Below are 13335 nucleotides of genomic sequence, written 5' to 3' on the forward strand. Positions count from 1 at the left end.
TGGCAGGGTACTGTTTTATACAGCTGTACCGAAAAATCTAAAGTCTCTATCCTTGTGGAGTTTATTTTCTAGTGTACGTGTGTCGTAAGGGAGGTGACAGGTGACACAGTGAATAAATAGAAAATATTGAACCACAAGTTTGAGAGGTGATGGTTGTATTAATTAACTGCCGTAGCCATTTATGTAATATACAAATTGTATACCTTAAATATATAGGATTTTATTTTTTTTTAAGATTTTATTTTTATTTATTTGACAGAGAGAGCATAAGCAGGGGGAGCGGCAGGCAGAGGGAGAGGGAGAAGCAGGCTCCCCTCTGGGCAGGGAGTCCAGTGAGGGGCTCAATCCCAGGACCCTGAGATCATGACCTGAGCCAAAGGCAGATGCTTAACCGAGTGAGCCACCCAGGTGCCCCAAATGTATTGAATTTTATCTGCCAATCATACCACAATAATATTGGATAAAAATATATATTTACAAAATACATTGAATGTTAGGAAGTGATGAACTCTAAGGAGGAAAATCAAGTAGAGAAGGGAGGGTGGGAAGTGTCAGATGAGAGAGGATTCTAGTTGGGGTTAGCGCTGTGGCCCAAGGCGCAGTGAGCAGGGCCTGTGTGTGAGTGGTGACGTAAGGCAGTGAACTGCCTAAGTTGCAGCAACTTCTTGGCAGAGAAACCAAGGAGCACAAAGGCTTGAAGCGGCACTGACTGGGGCCAGCGCACATGGGCACCAAGGACCATTCATAATCAGGTGAAAACCAATAATAATAACAAATCAGTGTTAAAACTCTGGTTGCTTGAAATTGGCCATGCCACCATGGGAACATTTAACCGCAGATATTGGCAAATACTGCGAAACAGGATCTTTTTTAAAAAGCTATTGTTCTCAGGGATTCAGCTTGCCAAGTGGCAGAGAGAACAAACAGCAGGTGGACCAGTGTGGCTGGAGCAGAGCTAGCGAGGGGTAGGAGTAGAGAGCCAGGAAATCATGTGGGGCCTTGCAGATTGCTCTTGGAGCTTTGGCTTGGATTCTGAGCCATGCAGGGAGCCATAGCAGGCTTACCTCGCCTCTCAAAAAAAAAGCTGTATTTAGTTTTAATTTTACATACCACAAATTCATTCGAGTATGTCATTATTATTAGTAGCAACAGTAGTAGTAGTAATGCATTTACAGATTTGTGCAGCCATGATCACAGTCCAGATTTAAAACATTTCTATCCCCTCAAAGAGATCCGTTGTGCCCATATGCAGCCATTCCTTGTTTACATACCCAGCTCCAGGCAACTAACTTCTAATCTACTTTAGATCTCTATGCATTGGAGGGTTTGGTGCAGAAAAGGAACATGGTTAACTAATATTATTGTTACTATTGTATCCTATCTGCTAAAACATAATGAAGTTCCTGTTTTCTTTTTAGATGAGGTGGCGACCTGAATTTTCTGGGAAGACATCCAGAGCCACTGGGAGCTGTGAGAGGGCCACTCTCACTGGCTCAAAATGAGCTGGCCAGTTGAAACCGCTGTGTCCGCTGCTGGCTTCGGGCTCTGCTCTCTCTTAGTTGCATTTTGGGTCAAAGCTCCCTGTGGGAGGCTGAATCAGCAAATTGCCTTCTCCAGGGTCCTGGAGGTACCTAAAGGTTTAAGCCCTGTGTTTAGTTGAAACAACGTTGGAGCCCTTTCACATTTCTTGGGTTCAAGAACAAGGTAAGACAGAAATCTTTCAAGGACAGGTGTCAGCTGCCTCTGAGGCCCTTGCTACTTCAACCAAGAAGGGGCATGCCTAAAATGGCCTGGGTTTGGAAGGGATGCCAGGGGATTCTAATTATCAGCTGTCAAGGGGTAGAGGAATCCAAGGGAGGGAGGCAGAGGAAAAGGCTTGGGGCAGAGCGGAAGGGGGGAGGGGAGAGTAGGGAGAGGGTCAGAGAAGGGGAGTCTGAGGCCACAGGGCTGGGAGCTACGACAGAGGCTGGGGCCTAGGCCTTTCTGGTAGGTGAGTCCTTAAGTCATTTGTCCTCTTCAAACCTGACTTTTTGTGTATCTGTAAAACAGAAACAATAGCAGTTATATCATAGAGTTGTCATAAGGATTAAAGGAAATAACATCTGCAAGGTACCTTCCAAATGCTTGGTACACAGTATTAAGCCTTCTGTGAATGGCAATTATTATTGTTTATCTTGTTATTGTGACACATTCTTATTGTTGGTTATTGTCTTAGTCCGTTTGGGCAGCTGTGGTTTAAACAACATTTATATCTCACAGTTCCAGAGATTGCAAAGTCCAAGGTCAAATTGCAGCAGGCAGATTCTGTGTTTGGTGAGAACCCGCTTCTGGTTCACAGATGTCCGTCTTTTTGCTTCGTCCTCACCAGGCGGAAGGGGCAAGGGAGCTCTCTGAGGTCTCAGGATCTGATTACCTCCCAAAGGCCCCCACCTCCTGCTATAATCACAGCGGGGGTTAGGATTTAAAAAGAATCCGAGGGAAGTTCAAAGTCTTTAATCTCTGGCAGTTACATTACCATATTCTGTTGTTATTATTATGACCAAGAGGAATTTGGTAGAAAGAACTTGCATCTATGGATGCAGCCTGTAGACTGCTTCTCTTGGGCTCCTGTGGAAGTGCAAGGTCTAATTCCACAGGTCTAGGGCGGGGTTTGAGGTTCTGCAGTCAACACAAGCTCCCAAGTGATGCTAATGCTGCTTGCTGTACCATAGACCTGACTTTGAATAGCAAGACATTGAAACTGCCCTGTCCAATATGGTAGCCACCAGCCACCTGTTGAGCCTTTGAAATGTGGCTAGTCCAAACTGAGGTATGCTTATAAGGGTAAAATACATGTTGGATTGTGGGGACTTAGAACCAAAAAGATAAAAAATAAAAAGAATGTAAAATATCTCTTAGGTAATTTCTTTTTACCTTGATAATATGTTGAAATTATAGGAGTTAGCCAGTGCTAACCGAGAAGAAAGGCAAAGCTGAAATAAAAAGGAAACATTTATTTGGGGTCTCAGAATTGTGATTCAGAAAACACAGATTTGGGCAGCAATCCAAATAATGCCACCACCACCCACCACCACCACCCCTACTCCAGGGAACAAAAACCAAGTTTTTTTGGTAAGTTTTTCTTTTTTAAGAGAGAAGGGAGGTGGGCAGTGGGAGAAAGAGAGGGAGAATCTTTACGAGGCTCTATGTTCAGCACAGAGCCACTGCAGGGCCACTGTGGGGCCAAAGGCAGGGCTCAAGGCAGGGCTCGATCTCACGACCCTAAGATCATGACCTGAGCTGAAATCATACTGTAGAAAGTTGCAGGTACTCAGGCTGAATCCTTGGAATATTTGTGGTTTGGCTCAGTTTAAAAGCTCATGGTTCTACCAGTGAGGACGTGCATAAGGCCCACCACCTTCATGGATGGCCTCCAGGTTCATTTTAAAATTTAATATTTTATATTTTTAGATTTTATTTATTTGAGAGAGAGAGAGAGGTTGAAACAGCATGAACAGGGTTAGGGGTAGAGGGAGAGGAAGAGAGAGAAACAGACTCCCCAATAAGTGGGGAACCCAACGTGAGACTGGATCTCAGGGTCCTGGGATCATGACTTGAGCTGAAGGCAGGTGTTTAACGGACTGAGCCACCCAGGCGCCCCCTCCAGGCTCATTTTAAAACCCCTTGACATGCATGACCCCATTTTATTTCACCTTTCATACTAGTTAAGTAAAATAATATTATAATTCATTTCACCTTTTTTTTTTTGAATGAAGCTACTAGAAAAATTGTACATTATGGGTGTGGCTTACATTATATTATTGGGAAGACTTGAGAAGTTGGCTCTTGAGTTACTGACCTCAGACCCACAGAGATCCACAGGGAGTGAGAGGTTGAAGTGATGGATCTCAGGCTCAGGGAGATGGAATGACTAAAATCACATGATAGAATTAAGACTAATGCCCAAGACTGTGTTTACAAATCAGTGTGTACTATAGTCACCATCATGGCTGCCACAGATTTCTCCACAAAGCCCAGAATTCAGGATTGTGTTATTTCTCTTCCCTTTGGTGACAGGCTACACAATAACATGATGCCATGGCTAAGAGGACGGGTACTCTGGGTGCTGAGGAATGCCCGGGGATTCTGTGGGCTTCGTGGGCAACAAGCCCCTCTACCAGACCCTCAGAAGCTTGTGGCCACCTGGGAAGCCATCAGCCTGGGGAGGCAGCCAGTACCTGAGTACTTCAACTTTGCCCATGATGTGCTGGACATGTGGAGTCAGCTGGAAAAGGTGAGGCCCGCTGTGTCCTAGTGTCTGTCTTGGGCCTCAGAGGCTGCTCTCAATTACCCCAATGTGACTCAAGGCTATAACACAGGTGGACATTTGACCTGGTAATTTTGCAAGTCCTAAAACTTAAACTGTTAGCATTTAAGCCTTAAGGGAAAAAGAATTATGACCAAGTTTCATGAGCTTTAGACACTTAGCCCAATCCCTGATGCATCTCATATTCTTGAACACAAATCACATAGTTGAGACAGTTGTGCCCACTTTGATTCTCTTCCCATCATTCTGATCAAGCGAAAGAGAAAGTTTGGTTTTGATTCTTTTCTGTTGTTAGTATTTCTCTCACTATTGCGTTCTCCCCCCTACTTTCTCTCTCTCTCTCTCTCTCTCTCGAGAGAGAGAGAGAGAGAGAGAGAGAGAGAGAGTGCAGAGGTGGAGGAGCAGAGGGAGAGGGAGAGAGAATCTTACGCAGGCTCCACACTCTGTGTGGAGTCCACAGGGGGCTCGATCTCATGACACTGAGATCACGACCTGAGCCAAAATAAAGAGTTGGATGCTTCCTGAACTTACTTCCTTTTAAATAAGGAGAAAGCATGGTTGAGGCTCAAAGCTTTTCACAGATCACAGCAGATATGTAGGATTAAATTAAGATTATCTTGATTTCTTTGTGTGTGTCTGAGCATGTACTTCCTTCTTTAATTTTCTCTTCCTTAGCTGTCTGTTGTGTCTCTTGCTGTATTTTATAGTCACTTTTTATTTATGCTAAAGATGCTTTTTATTTTATAGTAGGAGAGTATAAACTTTATCTCAAAGCAATTTACTTATGTTAATTTTAAGAAGAGCTTGTGTAAGGAAAAATGGTGAGGAAACTAATACTAATAGTAGACTCAATAGAAGTATGCTGTTAGTGGATATAGTGAAGTATGAAGGCAGCTTTGCAGTCAGCTAGAAATGGTGCATCCCTGGGAGACCTGGGTGGCTCAGCGGTTGAGCGTCTGCCTTTGGCTCAGGGCGTGATCCTGGAGTACAGGGATCGAGTCCCACATCGGGCTCCCTGCATGGGGCCTGCTTCTCCCTCTGCCTCTCCGTGTCTCTCATGAATAAATAAATAAAATCTTAAAAAAATAAAAATAGAACTACCGTATGATCCCGCTATCCCACTTCTGGCTATACATGCAAAGGAAAGAAAACCACCATCCTGAAGAGCAGTCCGCACTCCTGTGCTTGTTGGGCCATTACTCATAATAGCCAAGGTCAGGGGAGCAACCTGAGTATTCACTGATGGATGAATAGATAGAGAAAATATGGCATTTACATGCAGTGGCATATTATCTCAGTCATAAACACTGAAATTCTGTCGCAATATGGGTGCCCCTGGAGGACAGCTTCTCCCTTTGCCTATGTCTGTACCTCTCTCTCTCTCTGTGTCTCTCATGAATAAATAAATAAAATCTTAAAAAAAAAAAAAGAAATGGTTCATCCACTTGAAATGTGACCTTGGACAAATGCCCTAAGCTCTTTGGATCTCAGTTTTCTCATCTATAAATTGGAAGCCATACCATCTGCTCACAACCTAGAGTTGTTGTGAGAATAAAATAAGAAGCATATAGGAGATGGAGCTGAGACACCCCGTTCCTGTCTACAAAGTCTGAGCTCTTTTTCCACACTGAGATCATTCTTAGAGAGTTTCTCATAATGATAAATACAAACAGGGTTACATCTGCAAAAATGGTGGAATAAGGGCTTTCTAAAATGTTATCCTCTATAAAAACAACAAAAATTAAAAAAAAAAACTTGGAAAAATTGCCAGAATCTACTTCTTAAAACTGGAAACTAACCAAAGGCTGGAATAGCTCAGGGAGTGTTTATTAAGCACTCATTAAAGATTTGGGTGAATCTCAGAATGCCCCTGAGATATTGCCTCATTATGCAAAAATAACATATCCCTCATAACAATTTTGGGAAAAGTTTAAAACACATCTGATGAATTTCAACTTTCAGAAACAAGGACCACCAGAAAATATTAGTCTCAACATTTTGTATGCTGAAGTCTGCCTTTGATAAAGTTGAACTGTACATTTTTTAAACTTGATTGCCATCAAAGCAGAAATTATAAAGTTGCAAAACAATGATAACACATCCCAAATTGATCTAGACACTCAATATAATCTTTATTAAAATCCCAGTAGACTTCTTTGCAGAAATAAATGATCTTGTCCAAAAATTTATGTAGAAAGGCAAGGGACCCATAATAACCAAAACAGTCTCTCTTTTTTTAAGATTTTTTTTAATTCATGAGAGACACAGAGAGAGGCAGAGACATAGGCAGAGAGAGAAGCAGGCTCCCCGACTCCATCCCAGGACCCCAGGATCACAACCTGAGCCAAAGGCAGATACTCAACCACTGAGCCACCCAGGCATCCTACCACAACAGTCTTGATAAAGAAACAGAACAGGATTCACACTTCCCTATTTCAAAACCTACTACTAAGTGACAGTAATAAACTGTGTGAAAAAAAGAAAGACAGTGTGGCGCTGGTAAAAAGATAGATATGGATGAATAGGATAGAATTGAGAGTCCAGAAATAAACCCATAAATCTATGGTCAGTTGATTTTAAACAAAGTTGCTAATAAATTCAAGGGGGAAAGAATTGTCTTTCCAACTTGTAGTGCTGGCACATATTGTATGATTCCATTCATATGAAATATCCAGAATAGCCAAATTCATAGAGAAAATGTAGATTAGTGAGTGGTTGCCAAGGGCTGGGGAAAAAGGGGGATTAGGGAGTGCCTGCTAATCTGTACCATATTTCTTTTTAGGATAATGAAAATGTTCTGGAATTAGATAGTGGCAATGATTACACCGTTTCATGAATATACCAAAAACCATTGAATTGTGCACTCCAGAATAGTAAATTTTATGGTATGAGAATTATATCTTAAAAAAAAGAAGAAGACACAGAACAGTGTGAATCATATGCTACCTATTGCATTAAAAAGATGGTACAGAAAACAGAATATACTTAACATTTCCCTAAAGAAACACTGAACAGATATGCAAGAAACTAGTAATATTTGTTACACATTGAAGCAGGTGAAATGGGGAACAGGGTAGATGGGCACAAGATGGGAGTAAGCCTTCTCAATGCATCTTTTCATTGTTTTGAATTTGAACCCTGTGACTATAACACTATAAAAAATAAAATTAAATTTAAAAAATCAAGCAAACAAAATTCCTAAACAAATGTTTTCTATTTCTTTTCTGCCTATGCTGCTGTCTAGGCTGGGCACCGGCAACAGATCCCTGCATTCTGGTGGGTCAATGGCCTGGGAGAAGAGATCAAATGGAGCTTTGAGGAGCTGGGGAAGCAATCCAGGAAGGCAGCTAATGTGCTCCAAGGCATGTGTGGCCTTCAGCCTGGGGACAGGATAATGCTGGTGCTCCCACGGCTCCCAGAGTGGTGGCTGGTCAGTGTGGCATGTATACGGACAGGTCAGTGAGCAGGGCTGAGGCTACCAGTTGGGGTGGACACACCTGCCAGAACTTTGCAGAATCCACATGTTTTGGGAGATGCAGCAAAGTGAACCCTATGTGGGGTTTTGTTTACTTCCCCTTAGCTCCACAATCACGCACTTGACTGAGCCCAGGGGTCAGATAGTAATGTAATTGATGAAAGTGGGTCAGTGTGAGGCAATTAGAAGCCCTGGGGGCTTTACTAAACTGGACGTCACATGCCTCATCACACAGGGACAAGTGCTTCTCTCCCTCCAACCAGATGTTTCCATGTGTGAAGGAGGGCCAATGTTTCCAGCACTTTAGACTTTGTAATAGAAAACTCTGGATTTTTATGAGGAAGAAAAAAAAAAGCTTCTTATCTTTTAATGTTGAGTACTAAATAAACTTTTAAAAAATTCTGAGTGGGACAAACCAAACATATCTTTGGCTGGTTGTAGCTTGGGAGGTGCTAGTGTGTGGAGAGTAATGCAATTACAGATAAGAGACCTTCATAATCAATCCACATTAGTTTCACTCTTAGACTTTATGGCTCTCACCACCACAGCATCTACCAGCTTCCAAGGGGAAGAAGAGGGGACAAAATAATCAAAGCAATAAGATAAGCCCCTGAGGGTTCCTCCTCCTGCTGTAATGAATGGCCAAAGCAGTGGACCATTGATCTTCCTGAGATGATTCCTCCAGCAGAGGAGCAGAGGAGGCAAAAGGACACAGTCCATAGAACTCACAGGGCCTCTGCTGATCCTGTCTTATTGAAAGGACTGGAGGGTTTTTTGTTTTTGTTTTTGTTTTTTGCTGATTTTACAAAAGCAAGAGAACTACTTTTAATGGAGAGCTGATTCCTCCATCCTCTGGAAACTTTCCATCACTTAGAATGTTTCCGACCCCCTCCCAATCCTGTCCATAGAACAATCTGCCTGAAATACAGATGCTTTTACAAATAATGTTTGCAAAATAGAGGGATATAAACTCACACCAAACAATTAGGTTGCTATATGAACAAGTTGAGTCAACCATTTTTTGAATGGATTGTCAAAAAAAAAAAAAAAAAGGAGGCAGGAACTTTCATTTTATTTTTATATATTTTTGCACAGTATATAGAAATGAACACCATTCTAATGTCTACAGCTAGAGGAAAAGAAACAGGCACACAGGTTTGAGGAGTTCTCCATATTCAGCCATGACATATAAGGCTTATTTAAACGAAGGCCAAGGTAAGGGAGCCCTTGGACTTTTCTTAAGGACCTACTATGTGCCATGCACTGTGTTGCGTACTTTGATAGATCAAAACTTCCTTTTGGGGTATGATTTTAATTATTTTCCCTGTTACCTAAATGTCTCCAGTTTCTCCAATCATGCAAATTCATCCATTTCTTTGATGTCCAAATAAAATAACTCAAGGCGACATCACACATGACTATGTCAAGCCCAACATCCTCTCCAACATCTTAGAGGATATCCAAGGTGGATGCCCTCACATTCTCACATTCCCATGTTTTCCTGATGTGCACTGATCACCTCTCTTCCAGCCTGTGGTGTTGGACTCATTTCTCTTGCTGACAGCCCAGCTGTCCACTCTCTGACTGGGCCCCCAAAGCACACCACACACAACTCAAGGTGGGACAGACTTATTCTGGGAATCGCTAAAACAGAGAGATGAACTGAGGAAACACTGTTCAGCTCCAAAAGTGTTCAGGTTAGGGTTTAAATCCAATAAAAGTTCAGGAGATAAAGCAAAGTGTAACGGGAACTCTGGTGTGGCTCCCATAGCATTTGGGATTGACCACTTCTTCTGCCTACTGTCCATACTCACTGGCCATGGCAGGATAACCAGTTCCTTTAGGAGCTCTCTCTCCCCCCCTCCTCATCTGTGAAATGAGAGTGCTGGCTTCAATGGAGTGTTTACAACCTGTTCTGAGATACTCAGGTGTCTTTTCAGGTGTCTGATTAAAATTTGTCCCTGCTTTCTGCTTCCTCATCCCTTCCCCTTGGGAAGAGACAGACTCAGCTACCTTCAGAATGACTTTGGTCTTATATGAGTCCTGGAGCTCCCACCTACTAAACCTGCCCTCCCACCACCCACCCCAAGAGATCCACCCTCAACACTAGGATTTGTTGTAGCTTTTTGTTTGCAGGCATGGAAAATCATTGAGCTAGGTTATCTCTAAGGTAGTATAATATAACATTCAAGATCATGGACTCCTAGGTTTACTACCTCCTGGATTCACTATCCCAGCTCTATAATGTGTTAGCCACGTGATCCTGGGCAAGTTATTCCATTTAATTAAGGTATAAGGGTCTGAGTCTTAGTTATTGTTGTTTAATCTGCAAAATGCATAATAGCACCTACTCTCCAGGGTTGTGAGAATTAAATGAAATAATGCATATATAGTTCTTAGAACATGTAAGTGCTCCATAAACATATTCTAGATTTCATTATTATCATTATTGTTACCTTTCCCAGTTCAAGCATTCCAACCCTTACTAGTCCCTTCCTTTCCTATCTCTTGGGGCTATCTGGTCTGGACCTCTTCGCAGGGGTCTTCCCCAGCTGCCCAATCAATATCCCCTCTCTGTGTGGTACCAGGGGCTGTTATGATACCGGGTGTCTCTCAGCTGACGGAGAAGGACCTCAAATATCGGCTGCAGGCATCCAGAGCCAAGTCCATTATCACTAGTGACTCTCTGGCTCCGCGGGTGGATGCCATTAGTGCTGACTGTCCCTCCCTCCAGTCCAAGCTACTGGTGTCCAACAGCAGTCGGCCAGGCTGGATGAACTTCAGGGAACTCCTTCGGTAAGTTGGGGTTCTCTAGAGAACAGGATAAAGATAAGGCCAAGGCTTTTCTCCTTTAAGTACTAGGAGACGGAATACAGTGCTGATTATACAGGAAGAAAGCGAACCAGAAAGGAGCACTCACTGTGGAGGCCACATGGGCTAAGACCAAATCCTGGTGACCACCTTAAGATCCTTCAAAGTCACTTGCTTAAGCAGTACTAGAATTGTCATTAGCCTTTTTGGGTGCCATTTGCTTCTGCAGTGGTGGTAGTGGTTACAGAGCTATTCACCAGAGTAAACAAGATAACCCATATGATGCATTTAGGACATAGTAGGTGATCAATTAGCAATATAATAATAGCTACCATGCATTGAGTGCTTAGTGTATACTAGGCAAGCATTTACCTACATTTCATTCATACACCAAAGGTGTAAGGAACGTCTGTTTTGTGATAAGCATTGTGTTTAAGTGAGTCACAGCATCATTTTTGAACCTCCATTTCCTTATTTACAAAGGGTTCTAATGATAGTACCTACCCCAGGAGGTCATTGTAGGACTCAGGTATGCAAGCTGGAGCTTCCAGCACAGTATAAAAGTATGTATTTTTAAGGGTTTTATTTATCTATTTGAGAGAGAGAGTATGAGAAAGTGCAGGAGCGGGATGAGAGGCAGAAGGAGAAGCATACTCCCCACTGAGCAGGGAGCCTGACAGGGGGCTCCATCCCTGGATTCCAGGATCATGACCTGAGCAGAAGGCAGATGCTTAACCAACTGGGCCACCCAGGTGCCCCTCATGTAACGTTTATTAAAATGGTGGTCAATATTGTTGTTATAAATATTACTGTTGTTAGGACTAATTTTTACTACTTATAATATTACCTAAGATTTTTATATTTTACAGTGAGGCATCGACAGAGCACAACTGTGTGAGGACCAAGAGTCAAAACCCTATGGCTATCTACTTTACAAGTGGCACTACTGGAGCTCCCAAGATGGTCGAGCACTCCCAGGCTAGCTATGGACTGGGTTTTGTGGCCAGTGGAAGGTACCAGGGAAAGTTCATTTGCTGGGTCCAGGGAACAGAAAGTAGGGAGTGAGCTGGAGGAATATGAGTAAGAGGCATAGTGACAAGAGAGCTAACAGTGGCAAATTGGGTAGAATCTGAAGGCTTTTGGCTTGCTTTAACTTTGAGCAAAGTGAGAAGCCATCAGAGGATTTTGTTTTCATTTTTGAATTGTGGTAAAAGATACTTAACATAAAATTTACCATTTTAACCATTTTTTTAAGTATAGACTTCAGTGTCATTTAGGACATTCACATTGTTGTGCAATCATCCCCACCATCTATCTCTGGAACTTCTCCATTCTGCAAATCTGAATTCACATTACACAAGACATGTTACACAATAATTCCCTATTCCCTCTCCCCTCTGCTCTGACAACCACCATTCTACTTTCTATCTCTATGAATTTGACTTCTCTGGAAACTGCCTGTAAGTAATCATACAGTATTTTTCCTTTCATGTCTGACTCATTGCATTTGGCATAACGTCCTCAAGTTTCATCCATGTTGTAGCATGTGTCAGAATTTCCTTCCTTATTAAGGCTCAATAATATTCCGATATATATAAATAACATCCCAATGTTGCTTATCCAGTCACCCATGGATGGACACAGGTTGCTTCCCAACTTTTTGGCTGTTGTGACTAGTGCTGCTTTTAACATGGGTACATAGCATCTATTCAAAACTCTGCCTTTAATTCCTTGGGGTTTATACCCAGAAGTGGAATTGCTGAATGATATAGTGATTCTATGTTTAATTTTCTGAGGAACATTGGAGTATTCTGAGCAGAAGAGTGATGTGGATCTGATTTGTTTTTTTAAAGGATCTCTCAGGAGTTTGGGTTGAGAATAAACCATAAGAGGGACAAGGGGTGAAGCAGAGGTCCACTTCAGAGACCAGTGCATAAAGAGGCAAAAGTAGAGGCTTTCCAGAGGGAGTGAGAAGAACTAAGATTCTGAATGTATTTTGAGCATAAGCCTAATAAGATTACTTGACAGGTTTGACATGAAGTGAGAGAGATGAGTCAGGGATGATGCCAAGTTTTATGGCCTAGCAACCAGAAGCATTAACTGATAGTGGGAAGACTAGGATGAGCTGTCTGGTGGGAGGAACGTGAGCAGTCCGTTTTCAGCATTCTAAGTTTGAGATGCTTAGTAGACATCTCCATATCCTGAGTTAAGGATGGAGACACTGAGGATACATGTGTAGAGTTAGTAGGAAAGATTCATGCTGGAATTATCAAGAAAGTGGTACTTAATGCCTTGAGATTGGATGAGATCAGCAAAGAGTAATGAACACTGAGAATGTCAGTTCATTGTCAGTGAATGAGCACCAAATGTCTGAGGCCTTTCCACAATGAAGGGATAAGCAAGGAAAACTCAGAGGAGACTAAGAAGGATCACTTGCCATCAGGGAAATACAAATCAAAACCACAATGAGATACCACCTCACACCAGTGAGAATGAGGAAAATTAACAAGGCAGGAAACCCACAAATGTTGGAGAGGATGCGGAGAAAAGGGAACCCTCTTACACTGTTGGTGGGAATGTGAAATGGTGCAGCCACTCTGGAAAACTCTGTGGAGGTTCCTCAAAGAGTTAAAAATAGATCTGCCCTACGACCCAGCAATTGCACTGCTGGGGATTTACCCCAAAGATACAGATGCAATGAAACGCCGGGACACCTGCACCCCGATGTTTCTAGCAGCAATGT

General features: G+C 42.5%; 1 protein-coding gene across 6 annotated transcripts in view; it reads left to right on the forward strand.

Moving 5' to 3' along the window:
• Positions 1-13335, forward strand: part of ACSM5 (acyl-CoA synthetase medium chain family member 5) — a 37892-nt gene that overhangs the window by 1756 nt on the left and 22801 nt on the right. For 3 of the 6 annotated variants that reach the window (XR_013384996.1, XM_077906816.1, XM_077906812.1), the window contains exons 2-6: positions 1419-1704; positions 4057-4273; positions 7551-7761; positions 10370-10577; positions 11462-11605. Coding sequence is in view for 5 of the 6 variants with exons in the window: in XM_077906816.1 (XP_077762942.1) it covers positions 4070-4273; positions 7551-7761; positions 10370-10577; positions 11462-11605 (767 nt within the window). In the remaining variant the exon portion in view is untranslated. Of the gene's footprint in view, positions 1-638; positions 753-1418; positions 1705-1909; positions 1991-4056; positions 4274-7550; positions 7762-10369; positions 10578-11461; positions 11606-13335 lie in introns of those variants that run through there. The other 3 variants (XM_077906813.1, XM_077906814.1, XM_077906815.1) reach the window with 3 other exon arrangements.

This window comes from Canis aureus, chromosome 8 (assembly GCF_053574225.1).
Source record: "Canis aureus isolate CA01 chromosome 8, VMU_Caureus_v.1.0, whole genome shotgun sequence".
Taxonomy (NCBI): domain Eukaryota; kingdom Metazoa; phylum Chordata; class Mammalia; order Carnivora; family Canidae; genus Canis; species Canis aureus.